Genomic DNA, 21,948 nt, shown 5'->3' on the forward strand with positions numbered 1-21,948 from the left:
TCATCCCATAATGCACTGGTTTGAATTGTAGGCGTGAACAAGGAAACTGTTTTTAGCAGTTCATGAAAAAACGCTTTGGTTTGTTATTCTAATGAGAAGAATGACAGATAAGTAAAAATGCGACTATTTTAAGAAAGATGGGTTGAGCTAATTCAGTTTCACGGCAACAGAGGTTGGTCTGGTGTTTTGTTGATTGAAATCTCGTGATTTGTCTCATCTGGAGAGCTGACCTAACGTACCGCTAGGTTTTTAGAAGTGACATGATGTATCAACTACTTCACCACCTTCTGATTCTCCTGTTGGCATTTTACCAATCCACTGTGCAATGTTTGAACTTGAACTTCACATCAAAAACCAGGCCTAATATTGTAGTGGTGCTGTCTGATGCCTTTGTAAGTATGTTTAGATGTATTATCTCTATAAAATAGAGTTTGTCTATTGATTGTATTGTACTGGCAAAAGTTTTACTTGAAAAACGTGTACTCCCATGAAGGATGGAAGGTTGACATTTGCCCCTGGCAGAGATGTTGTTCAGTTGCCTTATATCAATTACATGAGGGAATTGGGAGCAATATTTTTGAACTCCTACACAAACTCTCCAATATGCTGTCCTTCAAGAGCAGGTGAGTTGATGTGAGATGGTGCATGCTTTTATGTGTTATGTCAAAGTTACTACCTCTGCTGTTTGTGTGTGTGTGACCGTGCAGGACTTTTTGTCCTAATAGACTGTTGATATTTTTCCAGCTATGTGGAGTGGTCGTTTTGTGCATTTGACTCAGTCATGGAACAATTACAAATGCCTTGATCCAAACGCCACCACATGGATGGATCAGTTGAAGCAAAGTGGATATCAGACGCTCAGTTTAGGAAAATTAGACTTTACGTCAGGAGGTCACACTGTGAGGTAAATGTCAGGTCTAAGAGAATATCATCTTCAGGGGCATGCAAATGATTTGTTTTCTTATTGTATGACCATTTGTTGTAATTCACCTAGTGTGCTGAGCCACTCTTATGTACTGGATGTGATTGTATCATTAACCACAATGGTATGTCATCCATGACAATTTTACAATTTTTACCTATCAGCAATCGGGTGGAGGCCTGGACTCGAGATGTGCCCTTCCTTCTCCGCCAGGAGGGTCGACCCGTAGCCGATCTTGTCGGTAACTTGTCCACTGTGCGCGTCATGACCCATGACTGGAAGAACACAGACATGGCCTCCGAGTGGATACGCCACATTGCTCAGCCATCCCAACCCTTCGCCCTGTACCTGGGCCTCAATCTGCCACATCCATACAAGACTGAAGCTCTGGGGCCAGATGCTGGAGGCTCAACATTCCGCACATCACCCTACTGGCTAAAAAAGGCACTGCAAAGACATTTCATTCTTCTGTTCTCAACTAGAGCACAATGTATATTTCCTAGTTATAATAGCAAGTTTAAGTATTATGTTGTTTTGTTTTATTTCATGCAGTGTACTGTACTAGACAGAACAGTGCTCTATACAATGTTAAGAAGAGTCATAACAAAAATGGAAGCCTAAGCACATCCAAGAGTAGCAGTGCCAGAAAAGTAGTGTTGATTTGACTTAAAAATTACTAATACTTTTTATTGACCTTTCCCAGGTGTCATATGAACACATCTCTGTGCCAGAGTGGTTGCCTTTCTCCGAGATGCACCCAGTAGATTACTACTCCACCATAACCAAGAACTGCAGTTCCAGTTTCTCACAAGAGGAGATCAGGAATATTAGGGCTCATTACTATGCCATGTGTGCAGAAACAGATAGCATGCTGGGTAAACAGTACTTCCCTGTATTAAGCATATTCATCATATAGCATACTTTATTCTCATGTTTGGTTATTATGTGCTAGAAATCTTGAAGCAATGGCCCCATGTATAATTGAATGTATGTAGCAGTTTTGAATGGTTCCCGAATGGAATTGTATAGTTACTCACCCAAATTTGTCAAATGTATCACTACAGGTGAGGTGATAACAGCCCTTCGTGACAAAGGGCTACTTAACAACACAGTTCTGCTCTACACCTCGGACCATGGAGACCTGGCTATGGAACACAGACAGTTCTATAAGATGTCCATGTTCGAGGGCAGCTCCCATGTTCCTCTCCTCATAATGGGACCAGGAATAAAGTCTGGACTGCAGCTTAGTCAGCCTGTCTCGCTGGTGGATATCTACCCTACGTTAATGGGTGAGTTCCTATCTACCCTACGTTAATGGGTGAGTTAGGACTACAAAAGTCCTAAATTACAGAAAATACTCGACTTGGGTCATTATGTTTGAGTGAATAAAGAGTGCAATTCAGCAATATCTTTATTGGCCAAAATATTTTATTTGATTTATCAGTGAGGGAAATAAAGACCAATAATAATCCAAAATAAAATAATAAAATAACTAATCAAACGGTAGTAATAATAATAGATACAGGTGTAGTCTTCTGATGCTTCATTGCAGTCATCCAGTCTGGTACAAATGTAGTCATCCAGTACAAATGGAGACAGATGTTCGTCCTCAGCAAAATATCCTGTGCCATAATGTAAAAGAGGACATGCATTAATTCAACTCAGTCAGTTCATCGATTTATCAGAATCAAAGTGCTGTACACTGGGTTATGGGACTTCCTAATAACTATTCAACTTTAAAACCTCTTTTTGTTCTTTTGTAATAATTATTTTTGAATATCTAGGAACAAAGATATTCCCCTGAGTTTCTGCTTGTTTGAGCAGCTTCACACCTTGGACATCTCCCTCCTCTATGTTTTCAGTTTGCACTTCATCCTCCAAGTCATCATTTTCCAGTTCAGGCAGAGTTGGGCTCCTGGACTCAGTGCCTATCAAAATTCATTAATTCCAAATAAATATCAGTTACATGGTACAGCTTGGTTTCCAATTCCATTTCAGATCCAGATTTTCAGTGTTCTCAACTCACTCATTTCCACAGGGACAGGAAGTTCTGTTTGCTCAACCAGGCTCATCTCCTGCTCCCTTCCCTTCACAGGTTCCTCCTCACCATCACAGGCAGGACTCTCTAATATAAAACATGCTTTTATTATTGAGGCTCAGTCATTTATAATAAGTGTCTCAGTCCAAACATTAACCTAACCATTCTGAAATACAAATGTTATAATTCTAGTCCACTATTTCACTTACGTGTCCCCGTTTTGTCCTGGATGGCTGGTGTCTCCTGCAGGACCATGTTCTGCCATCTCTGGCTGCAGGCCTTTTTGCCTGATAGGGGTGCACAGCCTGTAGAAAAGAACAGACAAAGAATTGCTGAATTACACTAAAGCATTCCATGTGATCGTATATTCTATTTTTACTCTTTTTCTTAAGTTTACTTACGCTTTTCCATGTTGTCCTGGACGACTGGTGTCCATCCCAGGAGCATATCCTGCCATTTCTGGCTCCAGGCCTTTTTTCCCCTCAGGGGCAAGCAGGCTACTGAAATGGTAATAGGAATATTTGGTCAGCCATTATTTCAAACACTACTGAATTACCCTACTTTAATCTCATCCTGTTCTTACTCGGGGGATTGATCTTTGCGTCTCCATGACCGCAGTTCGTCTCCCTTGGTGCCTCAGCCTGCACCTGTGGGACCTCATCAGTCTTGTAGTCCTGGTTGGACTCCTCCTTTTCAATGTTCTCCATGTCACCCAGATAGTGGGGCCTCTGGGCTCTCAGCTGGACCTTCAGGGGTTTTCGAGAGTCCTGCAAAGCCTGCAGGGTGATGTCCATCTTCTCCTGGACTTTGGTCCTTGCTGGCTTGCCCTCTTCCCCCCTTGGCTTCCATCCAGAGGCCACAAGTCGAGCTCTTCCCCTGTCCTGCTTGGAGGACTTCGATTCAGACTTGGGTACCTTTTCCTCTGATTTTACTTTTTTATTCAGTCCCCTGTTCCACTTCTGGTCCATCCTCTCCATGGCCTGCATCTTGCTAATGCGCAAGTTTCTGCGGCGCTGTTTGGTTTTTCTTTTACTGACCTTGCTCCTGATGCTGGCCCAGACAGACCTCAAGGCATCAATGAAGCATCCACGGGACTCCATTTTCAGCCGTTTGAGTCCCTTCTTACGTTTTACCTTTAATCTTAATTCAAAACTGTGAAGTAATGGGGAAAAAAGAAGCAATAGCAGGAAGAATGTTTTCCCTAATGCTGTCTCTGTATCAGTCTGTGTCAAAGTGACAGTGTTTTGTTTGAATGTTCATAGCAGAACTCTCAGCTAATTATGTCATGGACATAAGCATGATGTCATAATTATTAAATGCAAGAATTCCGAGAGTATGCCTGATGAGGTTTTGTTTATTCAGCTCTGTAGACTATATAATAGCCTATACTACTACTACTACTACTACTACTAATAATAATAATAATAATAATAATAATAATAATTTACATAGCACGTTTCAAGCACACAATTTTAGCACACAGTGCTTTACAACAAAAAATTCAGAAACATTTAATTTAAAAAGATTAAAAGGAATATACAAAAAAGTGTACTGTGTGCTCTGTGCCGTTTATGTACTGTGCACAAAGAAAAGGCAGTAATAAAAAAAAATAATACAGTAAATTAAATAATGCTAAAATAAAAATTATAGTAATACAGTAAATTAAATAATGCTAAAATAAAAATTATAGTAATAAAGTCAAATAAAAGAAAACATAGAATGAACCCCTCACTGAAGAAACTCTATTTTGTAAGTGTGTCTTAAGGGCAGATATAAAGCCTGACACTGACGGCGCAGAATAAATGTTGTGAGGGTTGTTCCAGAGTTTTGGGGCCGTAACTGGAAAAGATTGGTTATTCTTTACTCTGGAATAGCCAAAAGACCCAGGGTGGAGGATCTGAGGGGCCCAGCAGGACAGTAGAGAGTTTAACTAGATCGGCACGTAACCTGGGCATCGAGATTGATGACCGACTTAACTTATCTGAGCATGTAGCCTCAATTGCAAAATCATATCGGTTTATCCTTTCAAACCTTATCTGACACAAGATTCCACACAACTTTTTGTACAGGCCATGGTTATCTCAAAGCTGTAATTCACTGTTAGCTGGCCTACCTGCTTGTGTAGTAAGATCGTTACAACTGCTTCAGAGTGTTACAGCACGCCTGGTCTTCAATCGGCCAGGGAGGACACGTGTAACTCCTCTCCTAGTTACTCTACATTGGCTCCCTTTGGTGGCTGGAATTAAATTTAAATCTCTCACTTTGGCCTATATAGGATATGACTGGATCTGCTTGCTGCTATCTTAATTCAATGATCAAGATGTATATCCCCAACCACCCACTGCGGTCTTCTGATGAGCGTCTGTTGTGTCGACCAGCAATAAACGCTAGGTCTTTTCCTCAGTGGTTCCTTGTTGGTGGAATGAGTTGCCCAGTGCTCTCCGTTCCTGTGATAGTTTTGGGTCTTTCAAGAGGGGTCTAAAGGCATATCTGTTCAACATGCACTTAGTTTCTTAAGCGTTTCTTAGACGTTATGGTTTGTACATTATAGTATTTATTTATTTTCATTAGGCAATTGATTGAATTGACATTGTGTTTTATTATTGCTATTCTTCTTAATGTAGTCTTACCAACTTTTAAATTGTTTACTGTTAAATGTAACTTTGTATTGTTGTTATGTGTATGTCACTTTGGACAAAAGGGTCTGCTAAATACCATAACCATAACCATAAGTTGGTGGTAGTTAGTGTTTTATGTGAGATAGATGCTGAATCAGAAAAGTTTATAAGGTTTATAACATTTTTCATTGTATGCTCATGTTTAATTGCTCATGCACATTTTAAATACCTTTGTGTTGCAAATCATAGTGTTTTCCTGGATTCTACTGCAGTAGTTAGCATTATTCAATTGTTGGATTTTGTTACCTAGTAAATGTTACTTGCATTCTTTATTTTCCCAGAGTTGGCTGGTATCCCAAGCCCTGGTGGTCTGAGTGGTTTCTCCCTATTGCCTCTTCTGTCTGGGTCCAATGGCTCGAGACCAAGCTGGGTGCTGAGTGAATACCATGGTTGCAATACCAACGCCTCGACATACATGCTGAGGATAGGCCAGTGGAAGTACATAGCCTATGCAGATGGCACTAGTGTCCCCCCACAATTGTTTGGTGAGACCCTCATACATCTTGAATTTCCCCTTGGAGATCAATAAAGTATCTATCTATCTATCTATCTCATACAACTTTGTATCATGAAGCCAGCCAGCTCCACTAAGATTAAAGAACAGTTATATCTCAGGGAAAAGTAGGTGATCTATTGTATATCTGTACCATCTCTTTAATGGAGGTCACTTTTCCTTAAACAATGTTCATCACTGAGTGTCAATGTACAGTAGAAGGTGGTCAGCAGATCACTTGAGCTAGTCTGATGCAACGTTCTCCTTTTTTTAGATCTTTCTAAGGATAAAGAGGAACTAAAGAACCTGGCCTCATCCTTACCTGAAGTGGTCCAGCATTTGGACTTACAATTGCGCTCTGCAGTGGACTACCCCACTGTCTCCAAAGAGGTTCACCTCTACAACAGGCAAGAATTCCTCTCATGGAGACAGAGCCTGGGAAACAACTACACTCAAGTTATTGCCAATCTGCGCTGGCACCTGGACTGGCAGAGAGATCCGCAGGGCAATATGAAGGCCATTGAAGAATGGCTGATGGCTCACCCGTGACTTATTTTGATGCTGGATGTCATTTGTGAGGTTTCTTTCTTCAAAGATGTATCTTTCATCTTGTACATTTTAGTATGTTTTCTGCTGCTTTTAATTAATGGATATCTATTTGTCTTCATGGGACTTTATGATCAATAACTTTGCATCAAAGCTTAAGGTCTGTAGATGTCCAGTGGTGAGATCTATCTTTTTGTCTCTGTCACTCCACTCATTCACTTGAGCACTTTTTGGCAGATTCTATCTTGATATGTTGATACATTCTGTCCTTTCATCACCTAAAATAAAATAAAGTCTTATTTACATTATTTTATGTATGTTTTTGTATGTGTTAGCCAGGCTACACAAGCTTCCACTTGATTTATATTTGAAAAATGTGCAGTTTGTTGGGACAAAACCTGACTGCAAAAGTTCGACAGACCTTGTTTTCCTTCCCCATTCCACACCGGTTGGTGGCGATAACGTGCCAGTTGCTAAGGCTATCGGAAGAACACTGTTGACGAAGTAGTCCTACATTGGCCATGTGAGATGCTTTGGTCATGCACATTTATTTTGTACAGTAAACGTTTTTAGATTGTTAATCGCTTTTGTGAGTAATATTTACCAAAATGAAGAGGAAGGTTGAAGAAACTACTACGGACGGTGACAATGAGGTATTGTTATTGTATTATCAGTATTGCTATTAAGAGAGTATAAGGTTAGCTATGATACATCTCTGAAAGTTTTTAGCCACCGCTAGCATGTCTGTTTCAGCTGAGATCCTTCTTCTCTTGTACCATGTTTGTTTACAATACATAGTTTTGGGCATGGAGCACAATACATTTCAAGAGTTTTGACAGTCCTGTCTGTGAACGAACGAACGAACGTTACCAGTCAGTTTAGTCAACCAAAACGACTCTCTTGCACAAGTCCTTGGTTTATTGATAAACCTTAATATTTGTAAGGTATAAGACGTGGCAGTGCAATGAGCCAAAAGGTTGTGCTTTCGACGTAATGTAAGTTAGCGTTACAACTTGCCTGTATACTGTATGTTTTTTGTTTCCATGCCATGTCAAGTCGGAATCCATTGAGCCGAATCTGGATGAAGATGGGGACGAGAGGCCGACGAAAGCCCCCAAAGGCGATTCAAAGAGAAAGGCTTCAAATCCTGACCTCGTTCGCCCACTGAAAGTGTCAAATAAGGATTTATACAAAGCTCCCACTCCAGAGGAGTTGAACCAGCTGAAGGAGACCGAGAGTCTGTTTCATTGCAGCCTGCTGAAAATGCAGGTCAGTAGGGAAGATGATGCATTTGACTCTCTCCCACCTTGGCATGTTGGGAGACTATCAAATTGATGGTATCAATTAAGTGCAGCATCACATGTCATTGTGTGTTTGGTCAATGTATTCACACTTTAATGTGTATCTTTGTATGTAATGTCATACATGAAGAATTGCTTTACTAACTACTTGTTTCCCTTTAATGAGCAGATGGAGGAGCTCCTGAAGGAGGTGGCTTTAAGTGACAACAAGAAGCGACTGGTGGACTCCTTTGTGTTGAAGATAACTGAACTTCTCCAGTCTGTGCCAGAGTCCTCTGTGGTTGAGGTCAGTGTATTGTAACGGAATCTTAGGGCCAGTGTCCAGCCTTTTAACAGCAGGAGTGTATATATATCTATGAGCAGGAGGCTTCTGACAGACCTTCTTTCTCTCTATCCTCAGGTGAGTGACACCACATGGCTGTCAAAGGTGGAGGTGCCATTCATTCTGGTCCCCAAATCAACCAAAGGCAAGTTTCACATGGAGCCGCCAGCCTCAGTGGCCCTCATTGGGAGCTATCCTCTGGGCACCTGCATCAAACCACGAGTTGCTGTGGACCTGATGGTCACCATCCCTTCTGTAAGTCACATGTATTGGAAAACAACATAGACGTTTTGCATGGTATCCATTGCATATTATGCACGTGTAATGTATTTCTTACATATGTTTTATGAATATTTTTCTAAAATGAGAAGGAATATTAAAGGGGCGTTCTGTTGTGAAATTCTGTAAGATTTAAGTTGTCTTAAAAGCACCATTACTTTCGCCATGATGCCCCTCCATTGATTTGATTTACTATTGTTCTGCTTCTTAGAGTGTAATACATCCAATGGATGCCATCAACCAGCGGTACTCCCGGAAGAGGGCACTATACATTGCTGGTCTGGCAGAGCATCTCCTCTCTTCTAAAGAGGTTGGAACGCTGCGCTATTCTTGTCTCCATGGCAACCGCCTCCGGCCCATCTTGCTGCTGACGCCTCCAGGTAAATGGTCTGGTCTTCTCTTGTGATCTGTTTGCCTAAATCTTAGTGCACTGCACACTTTTATTTAGCTCTCCTGATTTAGCCAGAGAACAGCACCTGTTGAAACAGACTGAACCCATGTTTTATGGACTATCAATGTTTACTAAAAGTGTTGTTTGCATCAGCATCTTGGTAGATCCAGGTCTCTGTTTGGTAAGTCTGGATTTACGTATTCTGCTGACAGATTAACAGCTCTCCTTTCAGCGAAACCCTCTGGCACCCAATATGCCTGCTGGGACAATGCTGGAGAGAACATCACACACACACACACACACACACACACACACACACACACACACACACAAACACACACAAACACACACTCTAGGGCTGTCAATCTTCTTCCATAACCCAATGCTCAAATTTTGCCTATTATTAATATTTACGATGCATCTCTCTATACACTGTATAAACGGGTTTTTGCATTGCCAATGCCACTATAAACGTGTGGTTTTGAACAAAAGCTCTGTCTACCAACGATATCTGTGCAATTTCTTTTGGGCAGATGCGGCGCATGCACACTGAATGAACGCCACTACCTCTTTATTGAATTCCTATGTTTGATGACGCCAAATTAGCAAGTATTTCCTGTAGCTGCGCGGTTCCTCGTCCTCGGACTGTTTACCTACCTAGCTTGTCAGGTGGGGTATACTACGAATCTCGATTAGTGGGTTAGCAAGGTATGTTGCGCTCAAAGCCAGGGTATGCTGTGACACGAAAGTAGATCTGTTTTAGCGTCGCCGTATCACCATGGTGTCTTATGCTGTCAACCTGGTCGGGAGCAGGTTATGTGCTAAGTTATAGCTCAAATCGTGTAAAACTACCGCCCACTGGCCAATCAATTATCTTAAAAAACGAAGTTATCTCACGTGTAGGATTCTGTTATACATCTTAAAGGTGGAGCTCCGCCTCTACACACATTTTGGATATCGTATGCGCTTTAATAGTGTTGTATGTGCAAATATGCCACTATGGACGTGCATACAATACAACATCTGATGACAATCGATTTATTTGATGTTATAGGCTAGACACTAAAAATAACCGCAGTGTAGATTACGAAAATTACTCAGATTACTCATAAATGCCGAGGTAATATATAAAAAAAAAAGTTGGGGCAGCCATGGCCTACTGGTTAGCTCTTCGGACTTGTAACCGGAGGGTTGCTGGTTCGAAACCCCTACCAGTAGGCACGGCTGAAGTGCCCTTGAACAAGGCACCTAACCCCTCACTGCTCCCCGAGCGCTGCTGTTGTTGCAGGCGGCTCACTGCGCCGGGATTAGTGTGTGCTTCACTAATTCACAATTGGGATAAATGCAGAGAACAAATTTCCCTTACTGGATCAAAAGAGTATATATACTTATACTTTTTTTTTAATAGCCTATAGGCGTTCTTGTGCGTCTCCACGTTTCACGGTTGGTCAATATCATCCCAACACCGAGAACGCGCACAGATCTGAGCTGAAAGCCTAGTTTGACATATCACATAACTGCTGTGTAGTATCACTTAACTTATACCCCTGAGTCAAGGCTTTGTGAAGCCTCGATATGTCAATAGCCTAGATATGTCTAACGTGCTTCGTAGTATACCACAAGGGTGTAGCGTTATCAGATGTGCACTCAGGCTGCTTGCTGCTACATATTCTGCAGATTACGACATCATTAAGCTAATTGTTATTTCTCCGTTTTCTGATGGAAATCCAAAAACGTTCCACACATCGCTGAAATGGTCAGGAGTGATCTCCGCATCGCTTCTGCCATATTTAGATTGTGCATTAGACGTGACAAAAGCATTTAATTTTCACATATTCACTAAAGTTAGCCAACACATAAAAAAACTCCCTAAAAAAACACATTCGAATAGTAATTTCCAAATTCGATTAGTATTGATTTTTTAAATATTCGATTTATATGCGACTTTAGAAATTCATTCCAACAGCCCTAACACACACACACATTAAATGTTCCTTGATTTAAAGAAATATACTTTTGAAGACAGTCTGATTTTACTTTTGTGCAACCCACAGGTAAAGATACTAGTAGTCTGACGTTACGCATCCATGCCTGCCCCCCATCTGACTTCCTGAAGCCGAGTCATCTCAACCCCCGCAAGAGCAAGATCCAGACCGAGTGGTACACAGGCATCGATGCCCCACAGCCAGGTAAAGAGACTAGCTCAGTGTTTCCCACATAATTTGATTGAATTTGTGGCGGTAGCATGACTTGGACACAACGGGGGGAGGGGGAGGGCGGGTGTATAGGTCTAATTGAGTGCCTGTAACTTTAAGATGTTCGTGAGGGAACCCTTGCAATCGTAACACAGTTAAAAGGCTGCTTATGTGTGGATGCAATTCATAATATTTTCTACGTAGTTACAGTAGTTAAAATAAAGGTTCGTACTTCTTGGGACAAGCACTTTTGAGTCTTGGAAAACACTTTTCCATTTACATCGGGATTTTGCAAACATTCAGTGTCAGAGTCAATAAAATATGCCCTGCATGAGTAACGATATTGACAAGCAGCTGTAAGTAAGCATGCTAAACTCGACATCCAAACAGTATTCTAACGTTAGCTTTGAGATACTGCTTGATTGCATAACTTAACTTTGTTTAGTCTCCTCAATGTAGCCTACTATGTTGTGATAATACCTTAGCAGAGTTAACTTTAATGCAGCAGTTTTGAACAAATCTGCGCAGCATTGTCACGATGCTAAGCGGATTTAATAGCAATTTAGCCCACTGTCTTCTATGCAATGGTTCTATGTGGCAACAACAATCCTTAAACAATTGTGAATGTTTTGTTAAATGCACATGCAGAGGAGAAGCAGCAGGCTCGTTATGAGAGAGAGCGGGGCAAGGAAAGGCTGCGTGTGTAAAAAGCGCAGCTCAATGCAGATAGGCTGCGTGCGTAAAAAGCGCAGCTCAATGCAGATTTTATCTTATCTTTAAATAGTACAACATAGAACATTAATGTGTGACGGCCGATTTTGATTTCGTGGCGCACCGCCACAGATTAGTCAAGTATGGGAAACACTAGCTTGACCACACCTTTCTTCACACATGTTCATTCAGTGTAGTTTTGAACACGAGCATCAGAACGTGTATTGCATAAGTGCGTATGCCTGCTGAGTTGGCAACCTTTTGTCCTTAAAATTTTAGCCAACTTGATGTTTGCATCTGTTTCACTGATGAGGTCCTCGATTGTTGTCCTAATTCAATAATCTCAGACAGTTATCTTTTATGCATTTAAAGAGTCTGGAAAATTGTGTAAATGCAGTAAGCTCTTCTTGATTTTGAAAACGTTTATCAATGATAATTGAATGATGTTCCTGTCTGAACTGGGGCCAAAGGTTCCTTCTTTCAGATCCATATCCATTTCAGTTGGGCTAATTAAAGTAGGGCTGCAGAATTCTCGCAATATGAACCAACGCAATTACCCAATCACAAAAGCTATAAATAATCGTGTCACATTTCTGACTTTTATATTGATTTCATACTCATTGACTACGCCACTTCTGGTTGGTGGGTGTGGGTAGTGCGTGAGGGGCACAGAAATTCTGATTGGTGAGCTTCACAGTCGGTTGGGGTTTCTGTGCCTCTTGTGCACTGGGCGTGCTCACCAATCAGTGATGGCCCTAATTATAGAGACATTAGGAATATTGAACCTAATCAATTCATTGATATAAAAAAAAATCACAATATCTGTCAGAAAAATCGCAATTAGATATTTTCCCCAAATCGTGCAGCCCTAGTACTGTATGTAGAAATGTGTTTCTTTATCTGCGTGCCATTGACTTCCTCTGTCGTTGTTTATGCCGTGTCTTTCCTAGGAGGCGCTGACACCCCCACCCCTTATTACAACAGCACGGTGCTGGGAGACCACCTTCCTGGAGCCCATCTCCAGTTCCTGTCTGCAGTCCGAGATCAGTGTGGTGCCTTCAAAGACGCTGTAGCCCTACTGAAGGTGTGGCTGAGACAGAGAGAGTTGGATCAGGTGGGTGCTCCTCATACACTCATTTGACACTGATGGATAGTAGGGATTTCTGAGTTCTCACTCTTTTGATCCCATGAGGGAAATTTGGTCTCTGCATTTATCCTAATCCATGAATTAGTGAAACACTCACAGTAACACAATAACCCGGAGCAGTGAGCTGCCTACTACAGCGGTGCTCGGGGAGCAGTTGGGGGTTAGGTGCCTTGCTCAAGGGCACTTTAGCTGTGGATGTGGGCATAGGAGAGCAGTGCTCAACCACTTTTCCCACCCACATTTTTTCCCACTGGTCGGGGATCGAACCGGCAACCCTTCGGTTGGAGGCCCGAAGCCAGTAGGCCACGGCTGCCCCTCAAATAGTATAATTTAATTTAAAGTAATTTAATGTAAGTCATTTAAAGGTTTAGTTTTAACTCTATGGAACACATCAACGTTGGCTTTACATGGTGCATGTAACAGGATTCCTGTTGTGGTTGGTTTTTCAGCCCTGTGTGAAATGTGTATTTCTAAAATTATCCCTGTTTTCGTGACCTTCCCCTGCAGGGCTCGGGGTGTTTTGGTGGGTTTCTGGCCTCCATGTTGCTGGCCTACCTTCTTACTTCTCACAAAGTCAGCAACCACATGTCTGCCTATCAGCTGTTCCGGAATGCCCTACACTTCCTGGGTGAGGACTCATTTTCAACCCTCCCTTGGCATTTTAGGACCATTAAACATTGGTTCATTGTCACGCATACATCCTAGTTTGTGGTTTATGTGGTTTCTAAGATGCCACAGGGACACATTTTTAAATTATACAATTAAAATGTAGTGCGAGCTTTTTCTCACTGTTGTGGTTTTGCATGTGACTCACATGATTTGTACTCCCTCACAGCTTCAACAGACCTGACGGAGAATGGGATCACCCTGGCCAGAAACCCTGACTCTAAAGCCGTGAGTAGTTTATCTCAGGTCAAAACATGTCGAGTATGTGTGTGGTCTTCTCATTTGTGAACCATTCATTAAATACCCACCTGCTCTCTCCAACCCCAGCCCAGCCTGTCAGATTTCCACAGTGCATTCCAAGTAGTGTTTGTGGACCCCTCTGGACACCTCAATCTTTGTGCCGATATGACCACCCAAACCTACAAACAGGTGAGACCTAATATGCACACTAACCCTCTAAGTTCATGACTGACTATGTTGATTGTTTTTAAGTTTCTAATTTGTGCTGATTGAGGTGTATTTGAGGTGTATTTGTCAGTTTAGGTAGTTGAATTTGGGTATTAATGGCTATTGGGTTTTAATGCAATCACCCAGATCCAGCATGAAGCGTCGCTGTCAGTGCGGTTTTGGGACGACCCCACCATGGACGGTTTCCAGGCCATGTTGATGACGCCCAAGCCTCTGGTCAGGACCTACGATCACGTCTTCCAGTGAGTAGCCGAGGGAATGCTCTGCCTGGTTTTGCCAACTAGTGGCTATGTCCGGTGCTGGAATCCGTCCTCTGCTTAGGTAGACTCCTAATGGCAGACTGAGGGCTGAATTTGTCATCTACATTTTGTGACATTGTTTTTTCAGATAATCACCTCATTACATATATCTCTGTCTTTCTCTCTCAGACTCAGTGGGTTGGCCAAAATGCAGTCCGCATGCAAGAAGCTCAATCTCTTCAGCGAGCTCATGGACCACAGCGGGAACTACGTCGTCACTGCGCTTCCTCTTCTACTGTCCCTCCTGCAACGAGGACTAGGAGAACGGATCCACGTGCTCGCCCACTCACTGCCTGCTGATCCTGAGGTGAGGCTTGTTGGTTGGTTGAGGGGTAGATGATGGGTGTTTATGTAGTGTCAATTACTCAGTTATGTCTCTCAGAAACAACATTTAAACATGCTGCTGACTCCCCCTGGCTACAGCTACCTATTCGGTTGTTAAGTCCGACGTCACGGGCCCAACAGCTTTTTGGGCAAAAAACGTTTACTAGCGCAGCCAGCCAGTTTTTGCAACTTGGAAACCTTGTCACCATCACCTACATTTTATTAAGGGGAAAAACAAAACCGGTTAACTTCAACAGAGCAATTACTAAAGCTGTGCAGCCAGATGATACAATCAAGAGTTACGTGCAGGCTTCCGCGAAAAATAGAATTTTATTAGGTTGAGGATTGTAGGATGACAATTTTCTTAAAGGCTACACTGAATAGCGGAAAAATGTGTTTATTTTACTGTCTATGGAGAAAACCAAGCGGCTCTGAAAGCCATTGGACCCGGAAAAAGATTTATTAGCCTATTATTGCATCATCACTTAATAACCGAATTAAAACCTCAAGGCGGGGATCACATTAGCCAGCGGCAAGCGGCAGTGGCAAACGTAACGCAAAGCTCAGACCATAATAAGTTTTATCTCGTTCCTAAGCAACGTAAACAACTGCTGCAAACTGAACGCAAATTACAAAGCCTAGAGGGATGACCTAATCTATTGTAATGTCAAATGAACTCCTTTTGTCGGTCGAAGTCATATTTAGCGAGCTCCTAAACGATTGCTGCCATTTCAGTTAGCTAGTTAGTTAGCTTTAGACAACGTTCCAAAACGACGTGCTGGCAAGATTTTGGTAACATAGCAACAATAAACACTTGACCGAAGCGCTCTGAAAATGAGGTTGAGGGCGCTGTCGCCGCAAAAAAACGTGATTGGTGGACACGGGCTCTTAAGGGTTAAAACTCCGATCAGTAGGAGGAGGAGTGGTTTGGCTGTGGTGTAACTGACGGTGATCTAAGCGATCTGACTGTTAAAGAACTGTTTGTGATCTTGTGAGTGAGGTGTTGCTTGTACTCTGCAGTGGCCAGTGACCAGTGAGCCTCCCAAACACAAGGACCAGCCGCCCCTGTCCTTCGGCCTGCTGCTCAACCCAGACCATCTGGTCTCTGTGCTCGAGAAAGGCCCGGCGGCAGACAGCCCAAAGGTTAGTGTCCTCGCACATCAGTGATCCCTTACCTCTGTGTGTGTGTGTGTTTGTGTGTGTGTGTGTGTGTGTGTGTGTCAAGAGACTGTCAGGTTACTATTGTTATTTCTGAGCTCTATCAGTTTTAGGCCTAGTCCACACGTACCAAACCGATCTTTTTTTTCCTCCGTCTTCCCTGGAACCGTATCAAGAATATTTGCGTCCAAACGGATCCATCTCAACATGACTCAACACGCTACTTCATATTCTAGGCCTATAGGTGGCACTGTTTCTCTACAGAAATTGACCAAATCTTGCGCTGTAGGCAAACAGACAGAATAGGCTATGACGAAATGGCTAGTGCAAGGAAACCAGAATTGTTTGTGTGGACTTATAGTGAACTGTCAACTGTAGTCAACTGTAAAACTAATAAACTTAATTTTTACGGTTTGTGAAGGGTGCAGTCCCGTCCTTTATTGGGCTAACGCAGGTAAAAAATAATCTCCTTCACTTTCTTTGGTTGTAGGATAGTGCGCGATTCACATTAGTTTTGGTTATCACCGCAAGTGCAAAGGCTAGGCGTACCCAAGTTAGGCCATTCAGTCGCCACATTTATAATATTGCTATAATACCTTTGTTAGTAACAGTCGATACTTTTGCTTGCATCAAATCGCGCATTTGCATTTAGTGTGCATCTATAGGCTTAACATGAGTTCTAAGCGTCATGACTTCACTATGAATGCATTTATTTATGTTGTAAGACATGTAAAATAAATGACACCGGCACTACGCACAAATTAATGCAAACTTACACCGCACTTCCCTAATAACTTAAGTTCTCTCGCGTCACTGACAGTAGCTAGAATGCATAAAAAAAACACCGGAAAAAACAGTGTTCAGTCTACCAAGTCATAAGCTATCGGCGCTGCGCAGCATCAGTTGTGATATTTATCCTACGGAGTGTAATCGTAGGTAATGTTATGTATGAAAACTAGTATTGTTAGGCAATACTATAAGTGCAAGTCCAGGGCAGCTGAGGTGTGGCGATGACATCATCGATACGCAAGTAGGATGTGTGGTTTCGCTGTCCAAACGAATTCAAAAGGGCTACGGTTTCAGATTTTTCCACTCTGGGACCAGGTTTCAAAAAAGTGCGGTTTCGGGCAGTGCGTTTACAGGATTCGTTTGGACGCTCGGCCAAGACGAAGCAAAACCTCTGCGTTTAACCCAAAAAGCGTCTCCGTGTGGACGGGCCCTTAGTAGGATTCAGTTTTACCATGCCTGTATGATTTCTTCAAGCCAAGTTCACTATATGTGAATGTTTCTCCTCTCTATGGTGTCTGTGTTTCATATGTGTCTAACTCTGTGTGTGTCTCTAGGCGGCAGAGTTCCGCCAGCTGTGGGGTGACCGCTCTGAGCTGAGGCGCTTCCAGGACGGCTCCATCACAGAGGCGGTGCTGTGGGAGGCCTCCACCACCTGCCTCAAGAGGCTGGTGCCCCAGCAGATCATCAGTCACCTGCTGCAGCTGTGAGTTCCACCTGCCACACACAGTCACACACTCACTCACTCTCTCTCTCTCTCTCCTTATCTCTCTCTCTCTTTCTTCTGGCACAGATAAGACTCTTTGATTGTTTGAAAAGTTAGGTAACATGACATAAGCTGTCTAGTGGGAAGAACATCAACAATGATCTCAGTCAGAACCAATTGTAATACGTGTTGGTTGTTTTGTTTCTTCTCCCCAGTCATGCTGATATCCCCCCCTCCTGTATCCGCTATGTTGGTGGGCTGCTTGATGATGTGATCATAGTGCGAAAAGAGGTAGGCTATGCACCTGTGTTTTTTGTACGTTCTTCTGGCCTCCGATTTATGATGGACTTATTCCTTTTAGTTTTTTCTTACTTAGTAATTTATTTATGCATTTATTTGTGTATTCACGACTAAAGTTATGAGACACAACATTCTGGGTAAATGAAAATAAATTCTGTGATGTTTTTTAACTGCTTTGCCACTTTTGTCCAGAAGGAGGCAGTGCTGCAGTAGTAGTGGTGGTAGTTTGAATCATGATGCTGAGCCAGATACAGTATTCCATGATGGGTCCACTGGTCATTGAGATTGGCTTTATGAGAACAAGGCCTCTTTGTTTGCCTGTGCTGTGCAGTGTGTTAACATGTATAATTTATTCAGCTATGTGGATGTGTATGTGATTGCATTGTGTCTTTTGTTGCTCTGTGTGTGTGTGTGTGTGCGTGCGTGTGTGTGTGTGTGTGTGTGTGCGTGCGTGTGTGTGTGTGTGTGTTCTATAGAGCTGTGGCACAGGCGAGGAGGAGAGCCTGAAGGTTGTTCAGATTTATGATGACCTGAGCCGTAAGCTATGGCAGCTGGAGAATCTACCGCTGTCAATCACCTCAGTACAGGGAGCCCACCCTGCCCTCCGATACACACAGGTCAGTGCACCCACAGGCATGCACATAAATACTTTCTCTCTGTGCCTGTTCCTTTTATCTTTTTTCTTTCTTTCTTTCTTTTGATCTGTGTATCTCCAACTTTCTCTTTCAAACACACCCTCTCTCTCTCACACACACACACACACACACACACACACACATACACACACGGTGATGCTACCCATCACTGAATTCCTGCCGTTTGTTCAGAACACACACACACACACACCACACACACACACACACACACACACACACAGCAGAGTGACCAGTAAATATAGTTCAATACCCTTTGGTAATTATGCTGTCTCAATTTCTAATTATCTATCCAACATCTTGTCTCTGTAATTATCTCCCGAGCTGTATCATATTACTGTGTGTTTGAAAAAGCCAAAGCTTTGTGGTAAATGGCATGTCCAGAACCAACTGAAGTTAGCTAACAGTCTCCCCACCAAATATGCAACCATGCAGAGACTATGCCGTGTGCGCCTGATCAACTAGTCTGCTAGGGTTCAGCTATGATGGACAGCATCTCTCTCACCATAGGAACAAAGCTACACCTCTAGTAAGGTTGCCGTGTCAGACTAATGAGTCTAATGTCCCAGGTTTATAGTAGATGAAGTAAAGATGGCTGCCCTATGTGCAGAGGGTGCAGTGTGAAGGCTGCTTCTGTGGACGAGGATTAGTGTGACCACCACACATTTTCTGATTGGCACCATTATATCCCCCTCCCCAAACCCACATAATTTTGGTCACTGTAATTGCAATGTGAAATTTTCATACCATTCCAATGTGCACATATATCCTGACTCATATTCATACTCTTCTCACCACAAAATGTACACAGACACACACTCATAGATATTGGGTCATTCCATGTCAACAATAAGGCTGCACCATCTTAGATTTTGTTCAAACCTTCTCTATATCATGAATGGATCCCAAAACCAAGGCCTGAAAAATATATGTCCAAATCTGTATTTTTGTAGGAGGGAAGGCTAACATGTTCTCAATATGCCTGAAACACTATAACGATTCAATGATGCTCATAGATTTTAAGACCTTTGATGTGTTCTCATGCAGGGATTAATTATACATAAAATGTTCAAACATAATCAGGCACACACAAGATCGTTAAACACCAGACCCTTTCATAATGTGCATACATACACAAAGAGATAGTTTGTTTACATACAGAGGGATTAATTATACATAAACACCAGACCTTTGCATAATGTGCATATAGAATGAGAAAAAAACAGGGTTGAATAGCAAAACTACTTTAAGTCCCCACTCGAAGATGATTCATCCTCTCTCTCACTCTCCCCCCAACCCCCCCCCCCCCCAGGTCATCCCCCCTGTCCCAGTTAAGCTGGACTACAAGCGCTTTGACCGGGAGAAGCACAGCCGCGCCCTCCTGCCTCAGGAGGGGAAGCCCTGTCCAGCCTACATCACCCCTATCAAAGGTAACGCCCGCCACAGGGCACAGACGTTCACCACAGACATCCCCGACGTGCGTTAAAATGAGCAAACCGTTTTTGTATTCCTTTGAGTTTGCTGGGGACATCAACGAACAAACGCAAAGCAGTCTGAGAAGGTTCTTCCTGGTCAACATACTTGGAGGCTTGACTAAGACTATAATTTCAGTCGAACAATTTAGAATGATTATACAGAAACGTTCAAATGTAGAAGTTTACCGGAAGTCAGTCGCCTGAATTTGAATACACCGCAAGGTTTCAGTGCATGTATTGGCGTGCTATTTAGACAGCTCTGCTACATGAATGTGCTAGTAAACAAAGGGCAAACAATGCCTCTAGCCAAGAGTGTTTGTGTAGTTGATTGCTTCATTGTTCTCTCTCTCTCTCTGTGTGTGTGTCTGTGTGTGTCTGTGTGTGTGTGTGTGTGTGTGTGTGTGTGTGTGTGTGTGTGTGTGTGTGTGTGTGTGTGTGTGTGTGTGTGTGTGTGTGTACACACGCGCGCGCAGTGATCTGTCACATGGAGGGCAGTGGCAAGTGGCCGCACGACCGCTTGGCCATCCGTCACATCAAGGCAGCATTCCATATCCGCCTGGCAGAGCTGCTGAAGAACACACACAAGTACCCCTGCAACCCCACGCCAACACACCTGGATGTCTGGAAGGTAGCCCGTGTGTGTGTGTGTGTGTCTGTCTGATAAATTTTTTCCAGATGAGCTATGGAGAGCTGAATGTCCATTATGGTGGTTGGTGTAGACATGGCAGGTTTTGTTTTGTGCACTGTGATTGACTCTGTATTCATAACTCACGAACCTGTCAGTGAACTCAGCAGGTGTTGTTGATTTATTGATATTGAGTCATGGCGTAATCTGGTGCCACTTATCACTGGCTTAGTCACTGATTTTCCATGTGTGACTGACGTGATATGGGATATGTGATGTGGGTGTTTGTCTGAGTGGAAAGCTTGTGTGAAATCTTAGTGTGTATCCTTGTTAACAACCCAGTAAATAGGAGGGTAATTGTGTGTGTTAGGGTTTAATTCCGGGAGACGGGAAATCTGATCAAAACTATTTCCCGATTCCCGGGATAGGTTATGGCGGGAAGCGGGAAAACGCAAAGGAGTGTCCGTCTTATTGTCATGTGGTAACGTTGATGCAGGCGACGGTGCCGTACCGTAGGCCCTCTTCAAGTCCACCAACAGGAGACCACCCCAACCGCAACAGTTGTTTGAAACTCTAGTACAGTGTTTCTCAAACTTTTTCAGACCAAGGACCACTTAATCAATAAAAAAAAAACTCACGGACCACCTAGCTAAAAAAAAGAGTAGACCTACTTAAATAGTTACACAATAGGCTTACTCACTAAGCCACATTGCTTATTTTCTTTGCACCTTGCTTATTGTGTCAGAGGATTCATATGATTTAAACTGGCATAACTTACATAGGCAGCGTTGCAGAACTGTTTGGATTTACATACAAGTTGGTTCAATATTGCAAACAACTCATCTATATTATATTTTACCACGTCTGCTTGCGGACCACCAGTGGTCCCTGGACCACACTTTGCGAAACACTTCTCTAGTACTATTCAGGCTACATTTGTGGAGGTGGAGAGAGCGTTTTGTATCTGTGGCCAATTTGTCATGAAAGTCCGAAACCACCTGAGTGCAGAGATCTGTCGACGCTCTCTGCTTCTTGAAAGTGCACTTCCAGAAAAAAAGAAAGAAGGGCAGGGTGAGAATGAATTGTAAACTAAAAGAAATATGTAGCCTAAGTTGTCACGAGTTCAATTCAATGCTGATATTGCAGCAGAGTGTTTAGGCATTTTTTTTTCCAATTCAGGCCTATGGGCCTGCCTTTTTGCAGTGCAAAGTTCATTTCTGTGGGTCGTTTTCTTTAATTTAGTTGAACTTGTATGTGTTTAAAAGAAAAATATGCCTGCCCTGCCCTAATAAATAAATATTTGGTTAACTTCGAGCCGCCGTACACATTTTTACACACTTTTTGCTATGCTATGGGGACATTTCTGGTAAAAATAGTGTCATTTTAGCAAAAAACTGTTTTATAAGGGTTGCCTAAGCTTTCAGAAGACAAGTCACAGACAATCCACCTGGCATTTCATAATTAG

General features: G+C 42.7%; 2 protein-coding genes across 2 annotated transcripts in view; both read left to right on the plus strand.

Moving 5' to 3' along the window:
• The first annotated feature begins 38 nt into the window (after positions 1-38).
• arsk (arylsulfatase family, member K) lies at positions 39-6,985 on the plus strand. Its single transcript, XM_076270532.1, has 8 exons — positions 39-392; positions 494-623; positions 745-904; positions 1,087-1,366; positions 1,626-1,797; positions 1,987-2,211; positions 5,920-6,123; positions 6,406-6,985. Exons 1-8 carry the CDS (start codon positions 261-263, stop codon positions 6,678-6,680), a joined length of 1,578 nt encoding a protein of 525 aa, XP_076126647.1. The 5' UTR covers positions 39-260; the 3' UTR covers positions 6,681-6,985.
• Positions 6,986-7,200: 215 nt separating this feature from the next.
• The window catches only part of nol6 (nucleolar protein 6 (RNA-associated)), a 29,215-nt gene continuing 14,467 nt past the window's right edge, over positions 7,201-21,948 (plus strand). The window contains exons 1-18 of the mRNA XM_076270171.1: positions 7,201-7,330; positions 7,734-7,946; positions 8,148-8,264; positions 8,379-8,555; positions 8,791-8,959; positions 11,025-11,159; positions 12,827-12,990; positions 13,531-13,651; positions 13,859-13,917; positions 14,017-14,118; positions 14,284-14,399; positions 14,586-14,763; positions 15,801-15,923; positions 17,282-17,430; positions 17,646-17,721; positions 18,207-18,347; positions 19,696-19,813; positions 20,332-20,486. Coding sequence (XP_076126286.1) covers positions 7,286-7,330; positions 7,734-7,946; positions 8,148-8,264; positions 8,379-8,555; positions 8,791-8,959; positions 11,025-11,159; positions 12,827-12,990; positions 13,531-13,651; positions 13,859-13,917; positions 14,017-14,118; positions 14,284-14,399; positions 14,586-14,763; positions 15,801-15,923; positions 17,282-17,430; positions 17,646-17,721; positions 18,207-18,347; positions 19,696-19,813; positions 20,332-20,486 — 2,358 coding nt within the window. The 5' untranslated portion in view covers positions 7,201-7,285. The remainder of the gene's footprint in view (positions 7,331-7,733; positions 7,947-8,147; positions 8,265-8,378; positions 8,556-8,790; positions 8,960-11,024; positions 11,160-12,826; positions 12,991-13,530; positions 13,652-13,858; positions 13,918-14,016; positions 14,119-14,283; positions 14,400-14,585; positions 14,764-15,800; positions 15,924-17,281; positions 17,431-17,645; positions 17,722-18,206; positions 18,348-19,695; positions 19,814-20,331; positions 20,487-21,948) is intronic.

This window comes from Alosa pseudoharengus, unplaced genomic scaffold (assembly GCF_046254945.1).
Source record: "Alosa pseudoharengus isolate Yale_2024_CS ecotype anadromous, Long Island Sound unplaced genomic scaffold, YU_APseudo_1.1 YU_APseudo_1.1_scf_6, whole genome shotgun sequence".
Taxonomy (NCBI): Eukaryota; Metazoa; Chordata; class Actinopteri; order Clupeiformes; family Clupeidae; genus Alosa; species Alosa pseudoharengus.

Bases quoted from the DNA above. Each gene is read 5' to 3' on its own strand.
- arsk (XM_076270532.1), top strand. From the start codon at position 261: ATGATGTATCAACTACTTCACCACCTTCTGATTCTCCTGTTGGCATTT. The intron at 2,212-5,919 runs GTGAGTTCCTAT...TTATTTTCCCAG, and splicing joins TATCTACCCTACGTTAATGG to AGTTGGCTGGTATCCCAAGC. The intron at 6,124-6,405 runs GTGAGACCCTCA...TCCTTTTTTTAG, and splicing joins TGTCCCCCCACAATTGTTTG to ATCTTTCTAAGGATAAAGAG.